Consider the following 18,118-nt stretch of genomic DNA (forward strand, 5'->3'; position numbering starts at 1 on the left):
CTGTGTGGCAAGTTTCAAAATGTAGGTTGATCTGGGAAAAGCAATAGTGTTTCATGAGACTGCCTACAGATATGTCTTCTGCTATTATCTGTATCATGGTAGATACTGACCTTGGTAGGTCTATTGAGGATGTCTTCTACGTCGTTATCATGGTATGTGTGTAATATATGTGACATTAATCACAGTGTAATTCTAGCCATGGTAACCGATCTGTCCCTTATGTTTATACAGTATGTTCCCAACTGTCCCCCAAGCAGTCTGACTAGCTACTGAGGCAGTGAGCCTGATAAAACAGACATAAAGCTGATATGAGTACATGAGGTTTTGTCCACACAGGGAGAATATGTGAAATAAAACCCTGTCATGATCAGATTGATGAACAAACAAGACTTAACATTTTCTCTGCAGTCTGTACCTCAGATATTAGGGTTAATCACAATGATTCAATTTTCAATCTAGTATCTTGAAAAAGACCCATATCCAAATCAGACCTTTGTAAACATAGTTCCCACTTTATTTTGGTAATTTCCCCTTTAGTGGTCTTCTGCAAAACAGTTTTGACCCAAATGCAATCCATTTTGTCCATTCGTATTTCTTGTGATATATGGCATAGCTCACATATAGATAGCCTATGACTATCTTCTGTTCTGATTCCCTTTCCTTCTGCCTAATTCAACATTGTGATGACGTTTATGACATTTGCGTCAAGTTTTTGCCAAGTGCAGTTCTTGCTCGTTTTTTATGTGGATTCTTATTTTAACTGGTTCTTTTTCTTTGCTTTTGTTCTTATTATCCTCTTCTGTGCTGTGAAAACACAAGAGTATACATCATTTAACTGATTTCTCTTTACCTAGTACTGACTAATTTTTGCTTTGTTGTGGCAGAAGCTGATTCCTATCAAATCAAAACAGAACAATTTGATATGCTGGTTTTTTAGCACCCTGAGTGGACTTTTCCATCAGTGTTATGTCACTCTAGATGTTGTGTTCTTTTCTGCTAATGTTTTTTAAGAACTCTGAAGTTCTTGAAAGGGAAATGGACATAAAATGATCTTGTGACTCCTTTTGCTCTTCAGCTTAGTAACTTTTGCCACATCCTGTATCATCACTCATTTGGCAGAGCTGCCTTTTGCAGTAGTTCTAACATTTATTGCATTTCAGTAAACTTTCAATGAAGTGCATTGAGGATTTAAAAAGCAAAACAACACCCCCGCCCCAAAATGAGTAGTGTGCTTGAAGTAAATGTTGTATTTTCTCTCTAAAGTCCTGTTCTGCTATAGAGGAATTGGTTAATCTCATACCTCCTCGCTCTGGCACAGGTCACAGGGTTGTTCCACGATCCAAGCATTGGCAATGCAATTCACATTGTGCTGGTCCGGCTTATCCTCTTTGAGGAGGAAGAGGTAAGGTTTTTATTTTCCTCAAAATATCACTTATAAAACTTGGGAGTTCAATGCATCAAGCTATAATTATAGAGAGGAGGGTTCATTTGCTTAAAATGTGTTCATTTTACTCTTCTATTAATCTTTGTCATGTCTGTTTTTAGAATAAATGCTGCCCTGGATAGCTAAGTATTTAGATGATGACTTAAGGTATTTCTGCATAAAATTGCCACAGAAAATGTAATTAAAACAGGCAAATTAGGAATGGGGAAATGGAATCATATCAAAAGAACATGGCATGCCAAGGAAGACTAGATGAGAAACAGAAATTATGCATCATCACTCAGAATCTAATTACCTAGCAGTACCTGAAATGTATTATAAAGTGTAATGCTAGAGTATTTGCAGGTCTCTGAAGAAGTAAAACTGTTATTGTGCAGCTCAAACACACGCTTTTCTTTTTAGATCTCTTTCAAAACAAAAAAATGAAGACTAAGTAAATACTAATTGCTGTAAAGTAGTTATATAATGAGATATAATGATATAATGAGAATATCTCTCATTCAAAAATATATTGCTACATGCTTAAATACATGCTGATTGTCATCATTTTATAGTTATTTTAAAACACTGTGCATGACATAGCTTGCTCTGACTGCAGGAGCACATTAAGAGGATTTTCTCAGTGGCTTGTGATTTATGGTCCCAACGCTATTGAAGGCAGTGAACCAAGCCATGGGGCCAGGTTATGTCTTCTGAAATAATTATTAGGACAGAGTCTATCCTTACAGCCCTCAGTGTAAGGATATGCAGGCCAAAATCTGTAGTTTGCATCTTAACAGGACCATTAGGACCTGAAGCCCATGATGATGTCCAGTTAAGTTTACTTGCTAAATTTCTGTGGCTGTTTTGATAATAAACCATGGATTCCTGTTCACTTTAGCATGGCAATGTCAGAAGCAGCAGCATTGAATATCTTTCAAAATTTGGTTTTAAGTTAGCCAGAAACTACTGTCTGGTAGCAGTGTTATTTAGGTGCTTTGTAAAAAGTTTACTTTACTTCAGTAGAGTAAACTGAGACAAGATACAGTGAATGCCCAAGACCAGAAATGAGAAAATATGTTTTTGAATTAGTTTATTTTTGCATAGTTTGTATTTCAGAAGAAAGTTCAGTAACTTGCATGTATACTATATAATAACAAGATGAGGAAGAAACATCTATGACTGCATTGTTTCTCTTTGGAATTGAAAAATATTGTGAAAGAAATACACCCTTAGAAGCAGAATTGTTCCCTGAGCATGACTTTGTTGATGTAACATTGAATGACAAACTTGAGCATGAAGTCCCACAGTAATTAGTCTTTGCCTTCTCTTTAGAGGAAAACTCGCTTTCAAGAGAATATAAAATGTTTGTTTGAAAGTTTTAATTCAGTGTTGGATCCCATGAAGTTCACTTACCAAAAAATATGTACATTTCTGCGTTTAATTTTTCTTTTAGCTGCACCAATTACAAAAATGTCAACACTTTAACTTAATATTCAATATGTTAGATAAATACATGTCATTACTTCTAATGATGGCTCTAGGTTTAGGCAAAAGCATAATCAATTGTGTTTCAAAGATTACCCAGCTTCTTGGCTAACATCACTGACATGTTATTGCAATGCAGTGTGGTCTTTATAATAATATTTTCCTTCATTTCCCATTAGCAAGGCTTGAAGATAGTTCATCATGCTGATAAGACACTAGCCAGCTTCTGCAAATGGCAGAAGAGTGTCAATCCCAAGAGTGACATCAACCCTACACACCACGATGTGGCCGTCCTTCTAACCAGGTATGACAGCAGTTCAGCAGCTGTGACTGACTGTTGTTTAGTTGTGGTTTTTTGGTGGTGGTATTTTTTTTATAGGCTCATGCCATCATTTAGTTCATCTGCACAGAACCCAGAAAAGTGGTCTGATGAAGACATGCTGTTTCTGAAGCACAGTGTCAATGCAAAAATGACCTTGTGTAATCGTGTCTGACACTCATACAGGCAGAGAATATGAGCTGTATTACAAAAATGTGGTTGAAGTTAGACCTGCTGTACCTTTTAAAGGGAGGGATTGTTTTTCATTTGTTTTCAAGGTACATATAACACTTTATGTTTGTATGTGGGTGTTTTATTAGAGATGCATCTTAGTCAGGAAATTGAAATCTGTATATCCCGAGAGATTAGCAATTTGCAGAGCTCAGGTCATTTTCCCCACTTGACCCTATCTCATTTTGTGCTCGATCACTCCTCTGTTCTTCTTTGAGGCAATATACCAAACAACGTAGCATGTAGATGAACAACTTCATAATGACAAATCCTAAAGTAATACAGAGGTGCAGCTCAGAATGGAAGAGTGTTTTGCGAACACAGTGCTGTTTATTTTTAAGCTTTAAAGTGTATGATTTTTAAATATTATCTCCATATTTAAGGAGACACAAAATGGTTTTTTACATGTGAGCAAGGGAGGCACAGAAAACTTAAAGGCTATGTCTGAGGTTACACAGGGAGTTTGTGGCAGGGCCTGAAGCAGAACTTGTACAAGTCTGTAAAAATGGATCCAAACTGCCCACAACTGAGAGAAAAGATTTGGTCTATGGTCTGCAAAAAAAAAGTCTTAAGTTAAAGTCCATCAGGAAAAAAAAAACCAACAAAAAATCCCTCAAGTGGTGCAGTAAAGACAGTCAGCAAATCTTAAAACAAAAATGAGAAAAAGAAGTCTCACAATGATGCGTTTACCTCTCCAAATAAACAGGCTTCAAACAGTTCACTTGAATGAAGCTGAGTTATGGTGAGTTTAATAAACTGTACTTCAAAACGCTGTCAGAGGTGGAGGTTGTAAAACTTTTTCTTATGTGAGTTGACAATAAACATATGTATTAGGCACTACAGCAGCATAAATATTGGCTGCACATTCTAGCAGTATAGTATTACAGTAGCAGAACAAGTGCATGTTGTTGTTGCGTATATGTTTGTAAAAATGTTAATGCTATGCTTTGCTTAAAATGCAAATTAGCAGTGATACATTATAAGATGGAGACTTACCACCCATTGTAAGTGACACTCTACAGTTGGTTTTATGCTATTCTAATGGCACATCTCTTTTGTGATTCTAGAAAGGACATTTGTGCTGGCATGAATCGTCCATGTGAAACCTTAGGTTTGTCTCATCTGTCAGGCATGTGTCAACCTCACAGAAGCTGTAACATCAATGAAGATTCTGGCCTTCCATTGGCTTTCACTATTGCTCATGAACTTGGACACAGGTATGGTTGAAAGTGAAGGGAGAACCTAGCTGAGTTTAATTTGTTATTTGCCAGACAGAAAAAAACAAGGAGTGAGATAATGTCTCTATTATTAAAACCGTGTTTGTTTTTTCTAAGCAAAGGAATAAGAAGGAGATTCTCAAGCCTTTGACTTTTGTTTATATTTACAGCTATTCAGTCTGCCCCTTTTAACAGAGTCTGCTAGAGCAGTATATCAGGATGAAATAATTAAGCTACAAAGAAGCATCACTTAATCGTGCTAATTTTTCCAAACAGGTACTGAATTACTATGCAATTACTTTACATGATCTCCGAATCAATCCAAATCATTTACATACAACATACCTGTTTCATTATGTCAAGGTATTTCAATATTGCAGATTAGCTAGAAACCAGTTTTGATTCAAGCAGTCAAACTTCACAGAAATATCAAATCTTTTTTCTCCTTTCTGATGAATAAATAAAGACACTTTTGGGTATTTCTTAACAACCGGTATCTTCTGTATATTAATGTTGCTGTTGTGGATACACTTAAGTCAACTGAAGTTCCTGGGCATTCAGTTTTGGACATGGCTAAACTTTTTTTATGATTGGGTATTTTTGCTTGTGTCGTGGTTTAACCCCAGCCAGCAACTAAACACCACGCAGCCCCTCACTCACTCCCCCCCACCCAGTGGGATGGGGGAGAAAATCGGGAAAAGAAGCAAAACCTGTGGGTTGAGATAAGAACGGTTTAATAGAACAGGAAAGAAGAAACTAATAATGGTAATGATAACACTAATAAAATGACAACAGCAGTAATGAAAGGATTGGAATATACAAATGATGCGCAGTGCAATTGCTCACCACCTGCCGACCGACACCCAGCCAGTCCCCCGAGCGGCGATTCCCCGCCCCCACTTCCCCGTTCCTATACTGGATGGGACGTCCCATGGTATGGAATACCCCGTTGGCCAGTTTGGGTCAGGTGCCCTGGCTGTGTCCTGTGCCAACTTCTTGTGCCCCTCCAGCTTTCTCACTGGCTGGGCATGAGAAGCTGAAAAATCCTTGACATTAGTCTAAACACTACTGAGCAACAACTGAAAACATCAGTGTGATCAACATTCTTCGCATACTGAACTCAAAACACAGCACTGTACCAGCTACTAGGAAGACAGTTAACTCTATCCCAGCTGAAACCAGGACAGCTTGAAATTAGATTTCTCAGTATTTCTAATTTCAAAGGATGTTTTGGCTGGTTAGTTGGTTTGTTAAACTCACCTGAAAAAATTCTGATTTTTGGATCTGTTTTGACACTGAGCTGTTCTCCCCAGGGTAAAGGCCTATCTCATGGATACTCCGGTTTGGCTATAAAGCCTGCACTTTTCAGCTGGACCGTGTTGCTTGGCTAGGTGACATGATCACTGCTGTATCTACAATCACATTACTTTCATTCTGCACCCAACCACCAGTCAGGATGAAGTCTGTATTTCCTGATGGGATATAGTAATAATAATCTCATACAAAGATTACTGAAGTATTGATCCTGTCACCTGTTAATTGGCCTTTCTTTATTCAACCCCTCAATTGCCAGAAAGAAAATAGTGTAAGTAAATAATGCTGAAATCATTACAGTTGGATCTGGGTGCTTTGGGTTTAGTTACTTGGTTCCCACAACCTCTTGCTGATGGGGAGCTTTTTTCATTAACACTAGTTGTCTGAAGACAGTTATTCCCCATAGAGCAGTGTGTGACCTTCTCCTGGTCTAGCTTGGGTGGCTGGTAACTCACTGTCCTTTGGATGCTGTGAGAGTACTGCTATACTTGCCTTTGCAGGAGTGGTGCAGAGCCTTGCCTCTAAGAATTGTCTCCACAAAGAAAATTGAATACTGTAGGGCTTGTTGTGAACATGAAACCATCCTTCCCTCAAGCCAGGTTAGAGTACATATGTTAAAAAGTTCAAACGTGAACAATAAAAGTCTGTAAGAACAGGTGAACAAAAAATGAGAAGCAAGCTGTGCACGCGTTCCTTGGATGCCAAAGTCAATGCTTTCCCATACTGTCCCTCTAGATGTTCGCCATCTCCTGTGTCAGCAGACCCTGTTCATGGAAAGAAGCCTGTCACTAAGGGAACACACATGCTTTTATACCTCAGAGCCATTACTGAATTTGATTCAGACTGAAATAGTGCCCTGCTTTTGGAACATTTGAGTCATGGTACAATTATATTTTCCAGAAACAAAGTCTTAAGTGGTTTGAACTCATTTTGATCTGTGACTGAATCACAACCTGAGTCAGTTTTCACTGCTCTTTCATACAAGGGCTTGTACAACTTCAGATGTTAACAGTGTAGGTGTCAACACCTTCATATGTCAATATCCTTGTATTTTATTATTTCAGATAATCTACTTCACGATGAGATGACGTGGAGGCATGTATGTTTAATCAGCTGAATCCCACCCAAAGTTTTTAATGTTTATGACTTTTACAAGTTGTTGAACAAAGAAATGCCTTAATAAGTCAGAGAAGCTGGAGAGAACCATGTTGGGAAGACCTGCCATGGAGGTCTGTTTGTAAGGCACAGTTTGTAAGGCACAGTCTGAGAAAGCTAAATAGGAGGAAAGACTGGAGGTTGTAGGCTAATTCACGGAACGTTCAGTAATTTGGAAAACTATCTCTGTCTCAAAAGAGATTTAAAAAGAAACAAGCAATAGAGACATGATTATAAGATAGTGTAAGACAGAGTGTAACAAAGCCTGATCTTTGTTAAAGTGGTACAAATCTGGGATCCAAGAGCTAGGAAGCTGTTAGCTTTAGCAGCTTTAACATAACTGAGATTTAAACTGTGACTCCCAGGTCAACTGTGCAATAGTGTTTTGACTCCCTTAAAAATACCCCTGCATATAGCTCTGACAGCCTGTTCTTTATTTTGTGCTGGTCAGTATTACTGTACATAACAGATATGTTTGAAAGCCTGTTGCAGTGTAGATTTTTTTGTAGGCTTTGGGTCAGATCTTCTATATGGCTTTTTAGCAAAAGGTATCTACAGCCCACCAGGGGAAGAAGCAACCTTAGTGTCTTTTTAAGCACAGTGTGGAACCCATGGATAGATGTTGTGGTACAGCCAATCAGCTGGAATTATTAGATGTTGTTTTTTATCTCCAGTTTTGGTATCCAGCATGATGGAAAAGAGAATGACTGTGAGCCCATTGGAAAGCACCCATATATTATGTCCCGACAGTTGCAGTACGATCCTACTCCGCTGACCTGGTCACAGTGCAGCAAGGAATACATCACACGTTTCCTAGAGTGAGTGATCAGGTTGTAGTATTTCCCTGAAATGAGTACAACTGTGTATGAGACATTTATGTGGAGTTTAAAGTAAATCCTGTATTATTACGTTCCTAGATGTAGGTTTTTGTAGTGTGCTTGAGTTAACTCCCATGGAGGGCGTACCCCAAGCTTATTGCTTACTTAGTATTTGGGAAAAGCTCCATTATATTCTTGCTTTCTGGAAGTGAACTCAAGTCTTGTCATATCAGCTCAGGTTTGGTGCAACCTGCAGCTTTTTGCAGTTATCAGGAAGAAAGAAGCATTTCCATCAAGGACTGATGGGATGTCATAAATGTTGCCCTTGCCCACAATAACATATGCTTGACTTCAATGACTTGTACAAATTCATTATGTTCTTTTTAAGAGCAGCAATATGGTATAACTTTAAGCAGAGGCTTTGGTGTGCTCTGAAGCCACACTGCAAACCATAATGACCTCATAATATTTCCACTTCGATAAACTATATTTTGCCTTTGTGACCCTACCTAACTAGGTGGAGTGCTGTTTGTTTGCAGCACTTCAGCATATCTTAGCTGGAATCTGAAAGTACTATTTCCAAAGGCCATATAAAAAATTACCATTAAGAATTAGATATTGAAAGTCTGTATAGAAGTGTCAAAAAAGTGTGGTTGTGGGTTGGTTTTTTTTAATATGCAATTTTTGTCTTTTAGCCGTGGGTGGGGATTCTGTCTGGATGATATCCCTCAAAAAAAAGTTTTAAAGTCCCCAATCATTGCTCCTGGAGTGATTTATGATGTGCATCACCAGTGCCAGCTTCAGTATGGTTCCAATGCTACTTTCTGTGAAGATGTGGATGTAAGTGCTGTATGTTTTTCTTCATTCTCTTAATAAGAACTTAATCTTCTTGAATGATGTGGAAGTGCAGTCAGTGAACCTCAGTTGCTAACTACAAATGCAGCATGTTCCAAGTCTCATAGGCCAGATGTGTAGCGCAGGCATTGCCTAACACTGTTTCAGTTCCACTCTGCAGATTCTGGAAGTGAGTTGTTGCACTGTTTGCCTTGTATTTTGCAAGACCTTTACTGGATCTGGCCCCATATCTATTGTTACATGCCTGTCCTTCAGTAGTAGAGTCATTTGGGTTTTAAACTTATAATACTGATCTTAGGTAAATTATCAATGCAGCTTAAATCCCATTTTAAAAATCAAGATACTTCAAGGTTGTAGCTTTCAACTGACCAAATTGATTCTGCGAACAAATCTTCAGTTCCAGGAAGAGTTTTCTGAAGAAACCAGGATTGTGCTCTCTTCCCCTATGTCCTGATTTTTCACACTCTTGATGGTCTAACTAATTAAAGGAAATTTCAGTCTATGTACCCTGAAGAATCTTTATTTTCCCATAAAATATAAGCTTTTTATGTGGAAATATGTAGTTTACAAAGTACCCTGGGGTTTGTCTCACAGCACAGCAAAACAGTGTTGTATGAAGATGCAAGGGAGCAGTATAGTCATAGCAGCACAACTGTCTACAAGAGCTAGGAGCCACTGCGGAGTAACAGGTTGTATTAGCTAAGGTGCAGTGGTCTGGTATTTTAACTGTACCTAGCATGTTCAGGGTTATTTGGCTCTGTACAGCATTTTTCTACATAGAACAGTTCAGAAACAGTGGCTTCAAGTGCTAGTCTAGCTACGTGATCACTAATTTTTGCTGTGTTTTGGGCAGCAATATGCAGCAAACTTTGCAGACAGCATCCAGCTTGCTCCCCTTGTTAAACAGGGCTGTGGCAGAAGTGGCATCATGGCTATCAGCAGTGCTGGAGTGTTTTGTAGGCAAGGTGTTGTGCACAGCTGTGGATTGGGGACTGCTGATGTTGACTGTTTATTCCATTCAGATAATTACATGTATCCTCATCTACCTTTCTATTAGGGATATTATTTCTGATTTATCTTCTCAGCCTTAATAGATAACATAATTACCGATGTTGAACTGCAACTACTGAATCTGAAGCAGGTATTGAAAGATTGCTTTCATTACCTGCTGTTCCAGTTTCCTCAGTTACCATAATTTGTCTGTTGGTACAGACAGAAAATTAAAGGTAGTTTTGCAGTATTAGTTCATTCTACCTCTCCTTGGGTTTGAAGCTAGTAGGCCTTTTACATTCGACATCTCCTGATTAACCAATTTTACAGCTAGACATATGTCAGAAGATTAATTGGTATAATCTCATTTTGCATTTTAGTGGAAGGGCTGTGTTTTACAGGTAGCTGAACTGGCAAGGAAAGGAATTGTGAATAGTATAGTCTGCCTGGCATGTTGCATGATCAGTGTAGTCATTTTGTCTAAGAGGTCTGACTGTTCTTTGCCTTTCCACTCTTTACTTAACACTCACTAACTGACCAGGCTACATTTGTTCTGTAACTTTCAATGTCTGACTGAATTCAATCCACAGATTCTTTTTGAGAGAAGAATCTGTATTTAGCTGGATATGTCCCAGGGTTCAGTGATTACACTTAGCAAAGACTGAGGTTTATAATTCAGATAGTGGTTTCCATGAACCATTTAGGTAGTAAGTCCTCTAAGCATCTTGTGAAGTACATAAATATCATACCTCTAATAAGGAAAAGAAGAGCAAAATACACAATAGGGGAAGGAATTTTCCAAGTGGTAGGTAGATCCATAGTTTCCTATAGGACAGGGTGTAGCAGCTCAGAATCCTTATGTTATTGCCCTCTCTTTATCTCCAAAACTTTCACTGACTTCAGTGAAACTGGGTTTTTTTGGACTCAAGTTTTCTTTAAGGCACAAACTCTGATTTTATAGATTGGGTGGAAAGTGTATACTGTATTGCTTCTGATAAAAATCACTTGCCTTGCAGTGGGTCCATGGTAATGTCATGAATTTCTGGCTGTTGCCTCCAAAAGCACACAGTAAACAGTGCTTTTTCATTTACTGTTGTTATTCCAGGATTCTTAGAGGTGGAAAAAAGGTCTGCTACATGGAGATCAATATGGAAAAATTCTTGCAAAGCTAAAGAATTTCCTCTGTGAACTCTTGACTTTGAAATCTATGAGTGCACTTCATAAAAATGTAACCGTCAGTGGAAAGCTGTGTTCGGTTCCTGTGCCTTTCTCTGGTGTCTGAAACACAGTACAGGAGTGCACTTTATACACTAAAAAGCACAAAACATATTCTTTATACAGGATTTAAAATAAGTGATGAATTTCATAATGAAAGAAAATTCATCAGCCAGAACACTTGCGTAGCTCTGCCTTGAGAACCTGACAACAGTGGCTTAACAAAGAGTTGCTAAGTAATGCTGCTCTTGAACTATAAATAGGGAACTGCAAAACAACCTTTGACTTGTATACATTGCCCAAAAGCAGCTAAATGAGCCGAGATGCAATGCCCCAGACATTGTATTCCAACTAGAGATTTGGGGTGCTTTGAGATGTTCTGTACTATCAACTTTCTTTCTGGTGTTCTAGATGACAACCAAGGTGAACACACAATGCAGAAAGTAAATAAAAGGCAACTTTCTCAAAACAGACTGTGCCCAAGCTTAGCTGTTTTAAATAGAAGCAGGTCAGAAACCAGCAGCCAAGTTTTGCATTTCACACTCAGCCAAACGTTGCTGCTAGCTTATTGGGGCTGGATTTTTGCAAGTGCCCAGTTTCTGTGTTGGCTCCCAAACCTGGCATGTTGCTTGCTCTGAGAATCCCAGTGGATGTTGCTAGTGAGATCCTTCTTATTGACTCCTTTCTCTGATGACACTTACAGCTATCACTGCTTCACAGGTAGATGCTGCCAGCTCTGTTCCTTCTCTCAGTGCTGAACTCTGTGTTTCAAACAGCTTCAGCCAAGACCTGGCCCAGAGCCCCTGGGCTTTTGCTTCTGCTGTTCCAGTTGGGAGTGCACAGTCTCTCTGACACCCCTGGTTTCCCCAACTGGGAAGTGGTCTTCCACACAAAGCCCTGCTCATTCAGGAGTTCCCAAGCATACAGGGCTCCTGCATGTCAACCAAAGGAGATGCTGGTGTGCATGTGAACTGAGGAGGGGGGAATAGCCCTTGATGTCTGTCCTCACTCTCTAGAGAATAGTTCTGATTGAGTGAAGAAGACTTGTTATAAGGTGGCTGTAATGTTTCTTGCCCTGTTAGGTTTGTTAGCTCTCAGGAGTTTTTGTCCCTTCTCTGGAGTTGACCACTGCACGTGGAGCAGCAGCTGAAATGCTGTGCTTTACTGGCAAGGTACTACATTAAGCTGGCACCAGTTTCTGAGTAACTTAATATGCATGCATTCACTAACCAGGGCCCTTACTCTACCCAGCCCACTAGGCTTTTTTCTCTGCCAGCTAGCCCGGACTGCTTCTTTTGGATCATTCCCTTTGCCATCTGCTTGGCTGATGTTTTAAGAGACCTGTGTTTTGATCTCTTTTTTTCTCATCCAGTTTTGGGACCTCCATGAGTATTGACCTGGCTGTTGTACTTGGAGACATGACGTTGTTTTTACTTACTTGGCTGGCTTCTCTAACCTTCTTTGATTTCACTGTATGTTTTCAGGCAGACAGCAATGCAAAATTGAACATTGTATTCATTAGTACTCATAAAATGCAAATAGTACAATCTCTGTTCACCTTCACTATAAACAGTAGTGCCCAGACTTCATAAAGCCATTTTTCTGGTATGTAGCTGTGAGCTGAGCAGCCGATTAGGAGAATATTTGAATGCATGTAGTTCAAGTAATTCACTTGACAGAAAGTATTCACCATTTTGTATTTGTCAGATAGTCCATCCTTGTACACCAAGAAGGAGTTCCTAAATTTGGACCCTTGGTGGGTGCTAACTTTGTGGAAAACCCTGAACATCTGCCTCTGGAAATACAGCCCTTATAAGGCTTTGTAAATGGATGTACAAAACTGTGGGAGACTTTTGAAAATCTTAGCTGTAGAAGTTCAGCTCTGCTTCAGACTGCTGCAGTTTTCTTTCTTTTCCAGAACCTTTGCCAAACACTCTGGTGCTCGGTGAAAGGCTCCTGCCGCTCTAAACTGGATGCAGCTGCAGATGGAACTCGATGTGGAGAAAACAAGGTGACTGTGAGCCATGCTGCCTGGAAGCTGCGCTGCCTGCAAAAGGGCAGCAGAGGAGCCATGAGTAGCTCTGTCATTGTTCAGCGTGAAAGAGGGGCATCCTGTGACGTCTCCATTTGCACTTCCACTTAAGTTTTCGACCTTCAGGGCCTGAAATAACAAACAATTCACAATAACATTTTCCGGCGATGGTGATCTTAAGCTGTGTGTCCTTTCTCTTCTCTCTTCAGTGGTGCTTCTCTGGTGAGTGCATTACAGTAGGCAAGACTCCCGAAGCAATCCATGGCGGATGGGGCATTTGGTCATCCTGGTCCCATTGCACAAGGACATGTGGGGCAGGAGTTCAGAGCGCAGAGAGACCATGCGATAACCCAGAGTAAGCTGAGTGCACAATCTTTTCTTACGTTTTATTCAAGACCCCTGATGTACTTATGACATTGGAAACTCTTTTATATGAGACTGTTATCAGCAGGTGCCACAGCAAGACAGACACTGAACACCTCTCCTTCCCAGTTAAGCATACCTGTGTGAAATTCAGTTGGCTCACCTTTTAGAATCGTCATCTCGTTCTTTAATCCTTACCCTCCATGCAGCTTATTTCTACACAAAATGAAAAAAAAATTCTGTTATTTAGCATTCAGGCTTTGCAGAAACAATAGAAATGTTGCTTTAATAATACTGCCACACCTGCCAGGTGAAAAGAATAGCTGGCAATCTGTTCCTGAGGGAAATCAAGGACTCACCTTTCATGTCTTGTTCTAGTCAGCTTTGTTTGAGCTTCAGACACATGAGTTGATAGGTACAGAACATGAAAGGGAGAATTTTCTAATACATATCTGAGTTCATGAAGACCCTACATCTCATTTTCAGAAATCACTAAGAGAGTGCCTAACAGCAGAAATCACTTGGCTTTTCTGGAAGAACCATCAAGCATTCTGGAAAATATGGTATTTTGGGGGAGTTCATTTAATAAGGTAATTTGTTGTGAGCTCAGCCGGGCAATGCAGCAAGCACTTCTTTGGGATACAGGGTTTGTCTAGATCTCTGTGCTCCATACTGGCATGTCTGGGTACTTGAACGTGTGAATGGTATCTCTACCCTGTCAAGGATTCAGATTCACCTTGTTATCCCATTGCAACCTGAAAGACATTGCTCTTTTAAAACTATTTTTTACACAGATTCTTATGTCACAATCTCAATGTTCCTTTTCTAGACCACAATTTGGAGGAGACTACTGCACTGGAGAAAGGAAACGCTATCGGATGTGTAACATTAGCCCCTGCCGCAAAGGCTTGCCAACCTTTCGTCAGATGCAGTGCAGTGAATTTGATACAGTTCCCTACCAGAATGAATTTTACCACTGGGTTCCTGTTTATAACACAGGTACGAAGCTACAAATTTTTTAAGATCTTGTATAACAAGTCAAATTTACAGACCTATGAGAAACCTCTATGAGGGCAAGAAGTCACTAAGTTACAAGTCTTTAATTAGAGATAAAAATCTGGTGTGCCTCCATATGTGGGTGTGCCTTTTGTGTATACACAAAGGCAGTGGTTCTCCTCTACACATAGATGTTTCTTCAAAGCTCTGGTGTTAATGGCTGTGAGTGTAACTAGCCCAGTTCCTGGAAAGATATTGCATGCAGAAAAGCTGTTGAAGTCTTGTCTATACTAATTGTTTGGGATTGACCTAAACCATCTTTTCCAGTGTCAACTGCAAAACAAGAAGTACAGTAGTATAGTGTAGAGCTGCATGTTTGGGCCTGCAGGCATCACTGCACCCAATGAGCAGAGCTCTTCTGCTGCACAAACATGGCTTTACTACTTCCAAACTCAGATCTGCATGGTAAGTGTACCTGGCACCACACTGAAGAAGTACTACCTTAGCATGTTCGGTTTTGTACTGCCTTGTATTGTAGAGACAGAACCGATGCCTCTGCCTTATAACTTGCTTTGTAACAGCTAGTTACTAATTACAGGGGTTATAGTTATTACCATGCAGTTTGATTCTTGGTGTATGCATAAATGTAAGATGTAGATTATCCAGTAGAAGCTAGCAATTTTTTAATGAAAAAATAAACCAGAGAAGTGAAGCTCAAGATTGAACTTTCATTTTCATTTGCCAGTATTATTTTTCAGCATGTTCATTGCATTTTCACAGTTACTGGCAGTTCTGAATATGTTTCCTAAATTTCAGCTACTGTTTCAATTTTTTCTAACAAATACACCATTGAAGATGAACCTGGAGCAGACAGACTTCCAGGAAAATTTCTGATGAAAGAAAATATGGTTGATAGAAAAAGACTTTTTCAGAAGGACTCCCAGTAAAACAAACCATGCAAAATGCTAACAGCCTAAGGCTTAGTCCAAAGCCAAACTCATAAACCATTTTCTACAGTCAACTGTCACTGAAGTTGGGATTCCAGTCCTCTCTGTTACTCACGTGTACCACTGCAGGGTACGGCCTTCGTTCTGTTCATGTCTGCTCTAGGGCAGAGCTACAGAACTGGTAGTTCTGCATGTTCATTTGTTGCAGAAGGTCTGCTTTTAAGGGAATTAAGAATCATGAATCAAATGCTTCCTGCACACTGGAAGGCAGGCCTATGGTGTGTCCATGCCATATTTCAAATAGAGCTGATTGGAGCTTTACAGACAAACCACTTATCTTTAAGTGCTGCATTGCTGAGCCTGATATATTTCATCTGGAACATCCTGGGTTTCAGTGACCTTTTACAAAATCCTTCAAATGCCAAGGATATATTTTTTCTGTGGCTTAAAAAGCTTTTTGACTGTTTTCACCTGTTTTCTCAGCAGCCTGAATTTCAGTCTAGAGTTACATATCTCCCCCGTGATCTGTGATGTCCTTGATGTTTGCAACTTCCTTCTTACATTCCATTGACAGCACTTGAAGTGTTTTCTTGCTGCTAAACTCTTAACTTACAAAAATCGTCGCTTCCTCAGATAGGCTGGCTCTCCTGGGAACGCTAATCTAAGCAGGTAGTTGGCCAAATCCTGTTCTGATCCTTCATCTGGCATCATCATTGTATGATTCAGGGTGGGTGGCTATCATGGGCACACTGCTTCCAGTTTTGTCCAGCCAGCGTTACCTACTGCACTGAAGTACATCTGAGAGTTTTCCTCCCATCTTAGTTTCAAATTTTCTTTCACTTTCCATTGGTTGCTAAAGGTGTCCTGAGCAAAATAACTTCAAATAGGGTCATGAAACAGTGCGCTCTCTGTGAGATGGAGCGGTCTGAGCCTTTCTTGTGAGTGTTTGTCCTAAACAAACCAAGACTTTAAACAAAAGCAAACCAACAGCCTCATGTAAACCACACACAAAAAAGAGCTGATGTTTCAGGGCTCTGGAGACTTAATCACCACATCCACCATATGTACACTAACCTTTGTCAGTGTGCACCAGCTTCCCTTACTTTTCCACTTAACTGGTGCAATCCAATTTCAAAGACTTTTCACAGCACTCTGTTACTACTTTAGCTTGCTGCCAAGAAGGTTTTGGCTTGTGTGGTGGGTTGACCCTGGCCAGATGCCAGGTGCCCACCAAAGCCACTCTATCACTCTCCCTCCTCAGCTGGACAGGGGAGAGAAATATAATGAAAAGCTCGTGGGTCGAGGTAAGGGCAGGGAGAGATGACTCAGCAATTACTGTCGCGGGCAAAACTGACTTGACTTGGGGAAAATTAATTTATTACCAATCAAATCAGAGTAGGATAATGAGAAATAAAAAACAAACCTTAAAACACCTTCCCCCCACCTGTCCCTTCTTCCCGGGCTCAACTTCACTCCTGATCTCTCTACCTCCTCCCCCAAGCAGCGCAGGGGGATGGGGAATGGAGGTTTGGGGTCAGTCAATCACACACTGTCTCTGCTGCTCCTTCCTCCTCAGGGGGAGGACTCATCACTCTTCCCCTGCTCCAGCGTGGGTCCCTTCCACGGCGTGCAGTCCTTCAGGAGCGCTGCTCCAGCGTGGGTCCCCCGCAGGGTCACAAGTCCTGGCAGAAAACCTGCTCCAGTGTGGGCTCCTCTCTCCACGGATCCGCAGGTCCTGCCAGGAGCCTGCTCCAGCGTGGGCTTCCCACGGGGTCACAGCCTCCTTCGGGCACCCACCTGCTCTGGCGTGGGGTCCTCCACAGGCTGCAGGTGGATATCTGCTCCACTGGGGACCTCCCTGGGCTGCAGATGGATATCTGCTCCACCACGGACCTCCCTGGGCTGCAGGGGGACAGCCTGCCTCACCATGGTCTTCCCCACGGGCTGCAGGGGAATCTCTGCTCCGGCGCCTGGATCCCCTCCTCCCCCTCCTCCTTCACTGACCTTGGTGTCTGCAGGGTTGTTTCTCTCACACATTCTCAGTCGTCTCTTCCGGCTGCAGTTGTGCAGTAATTTTTTTCCCTTCTTAAATACATTATCCCGGAGGCACTACCACTATCGCTGATGGGCTCGGCCTTGGCCGGTGGTGGGTCCGTCTTGGAGCCGGCTGGCATTGGCTCCATGGGGCACAGGGGAAGCTTCCAGCAGCTTCTCACAGAAGCCACCCCTGTAACCCCCCTGCTACCAAACCCTTGCCACACAAACCCAACACAGCTTGTGTTTTATTATCAGGCTTTTTAAATCCTCTCATACTGCACATGGGTTATAAGGGGAAAAGAAAATATCATGAAGCTTTCCCAAGCCCTGAGTGCATGTAACAGTTTTTGTGTGGAAGCACCTAGTTAAGGAGATCAAACCCTGAACTAAACATTTTGTGACATATTAGACTTTCTGCGTTCCTTCATCCTGCTGGAAAAACAGTAAATGATCTAGATGGTCACAATTGTCTCTCCTGGCTTTAATTTCATAGCTTACATAAGCCAGTTGTAATGAGTGACAAAGACTTTTTTGAATAGCTTATGATTTAATATAAGGTGAGATGCAACAAGCAGCTTTGACAAGCCACCTGGCAGAAGAGCAGTGAATGACATCTCGCTATTACCTAGGCTAACTCCAACTGAGATTTTCCCTTCTGTTTTAATTGAGTTTGGGCCTGTTGAGGAACTTTTGTAGTCCTGTTGTGGATTTGCCCCAG

General features: G+C 40.8%; 1 protein-coding gene across 1 annotated transcript in view; it reads left to right on the forward strand.

The window, feature by feature from the left end:
- ADAMTS12 (ADAM metallopeptidase with thrombospondin type 1 motif 12) overlaps nucleotides 1-18,118 on the forward strand; it is a 168,102-nt gene that overhangs the window by 88,578 nt on the left and 61,406 nt on the right. The window contains 8 exon segments of the mRNA XM_052777832.1: nucleotides 1,319-1,402; nucleotides 3,091-3,215; nucleotides 4,529-4,678; nucleotides 7,822-7,965; nucleotides 8,661-8,805; nucleotides 12,944-13,036; nucleotides 13,267-13,412; nucleotides 14,250-14,419. Of these exon segments, the coding sequence (XP_052633792.1) occupies nucleotides 1,319-1,402; nucleotides 3,091-3,215; nucleotides 4,529-4,678; nucleotides 7,822-7,965; nucleotides 8,661-8,805; nucleotides 12,944-13,036; nucleotides 13,267-13,412; nucleotides 14,250-14,419 (1,057 nt within the window).

Source organism: Harpia harpyja, chromosome Z (assembly GCF_026419915.1).
Source record: "Harpia harpyja isolate bHarHar1 chromosome Z, bHarHar1 primary haplotype, whole genome shotgun sequence".
In the NCBI taxonomy this organism is placed as follows: Eukaryota; Metazoa; Chordata; class Aves; order Accipitriformes; family Accipitridae; genus Harpia; species Harpia harpyja.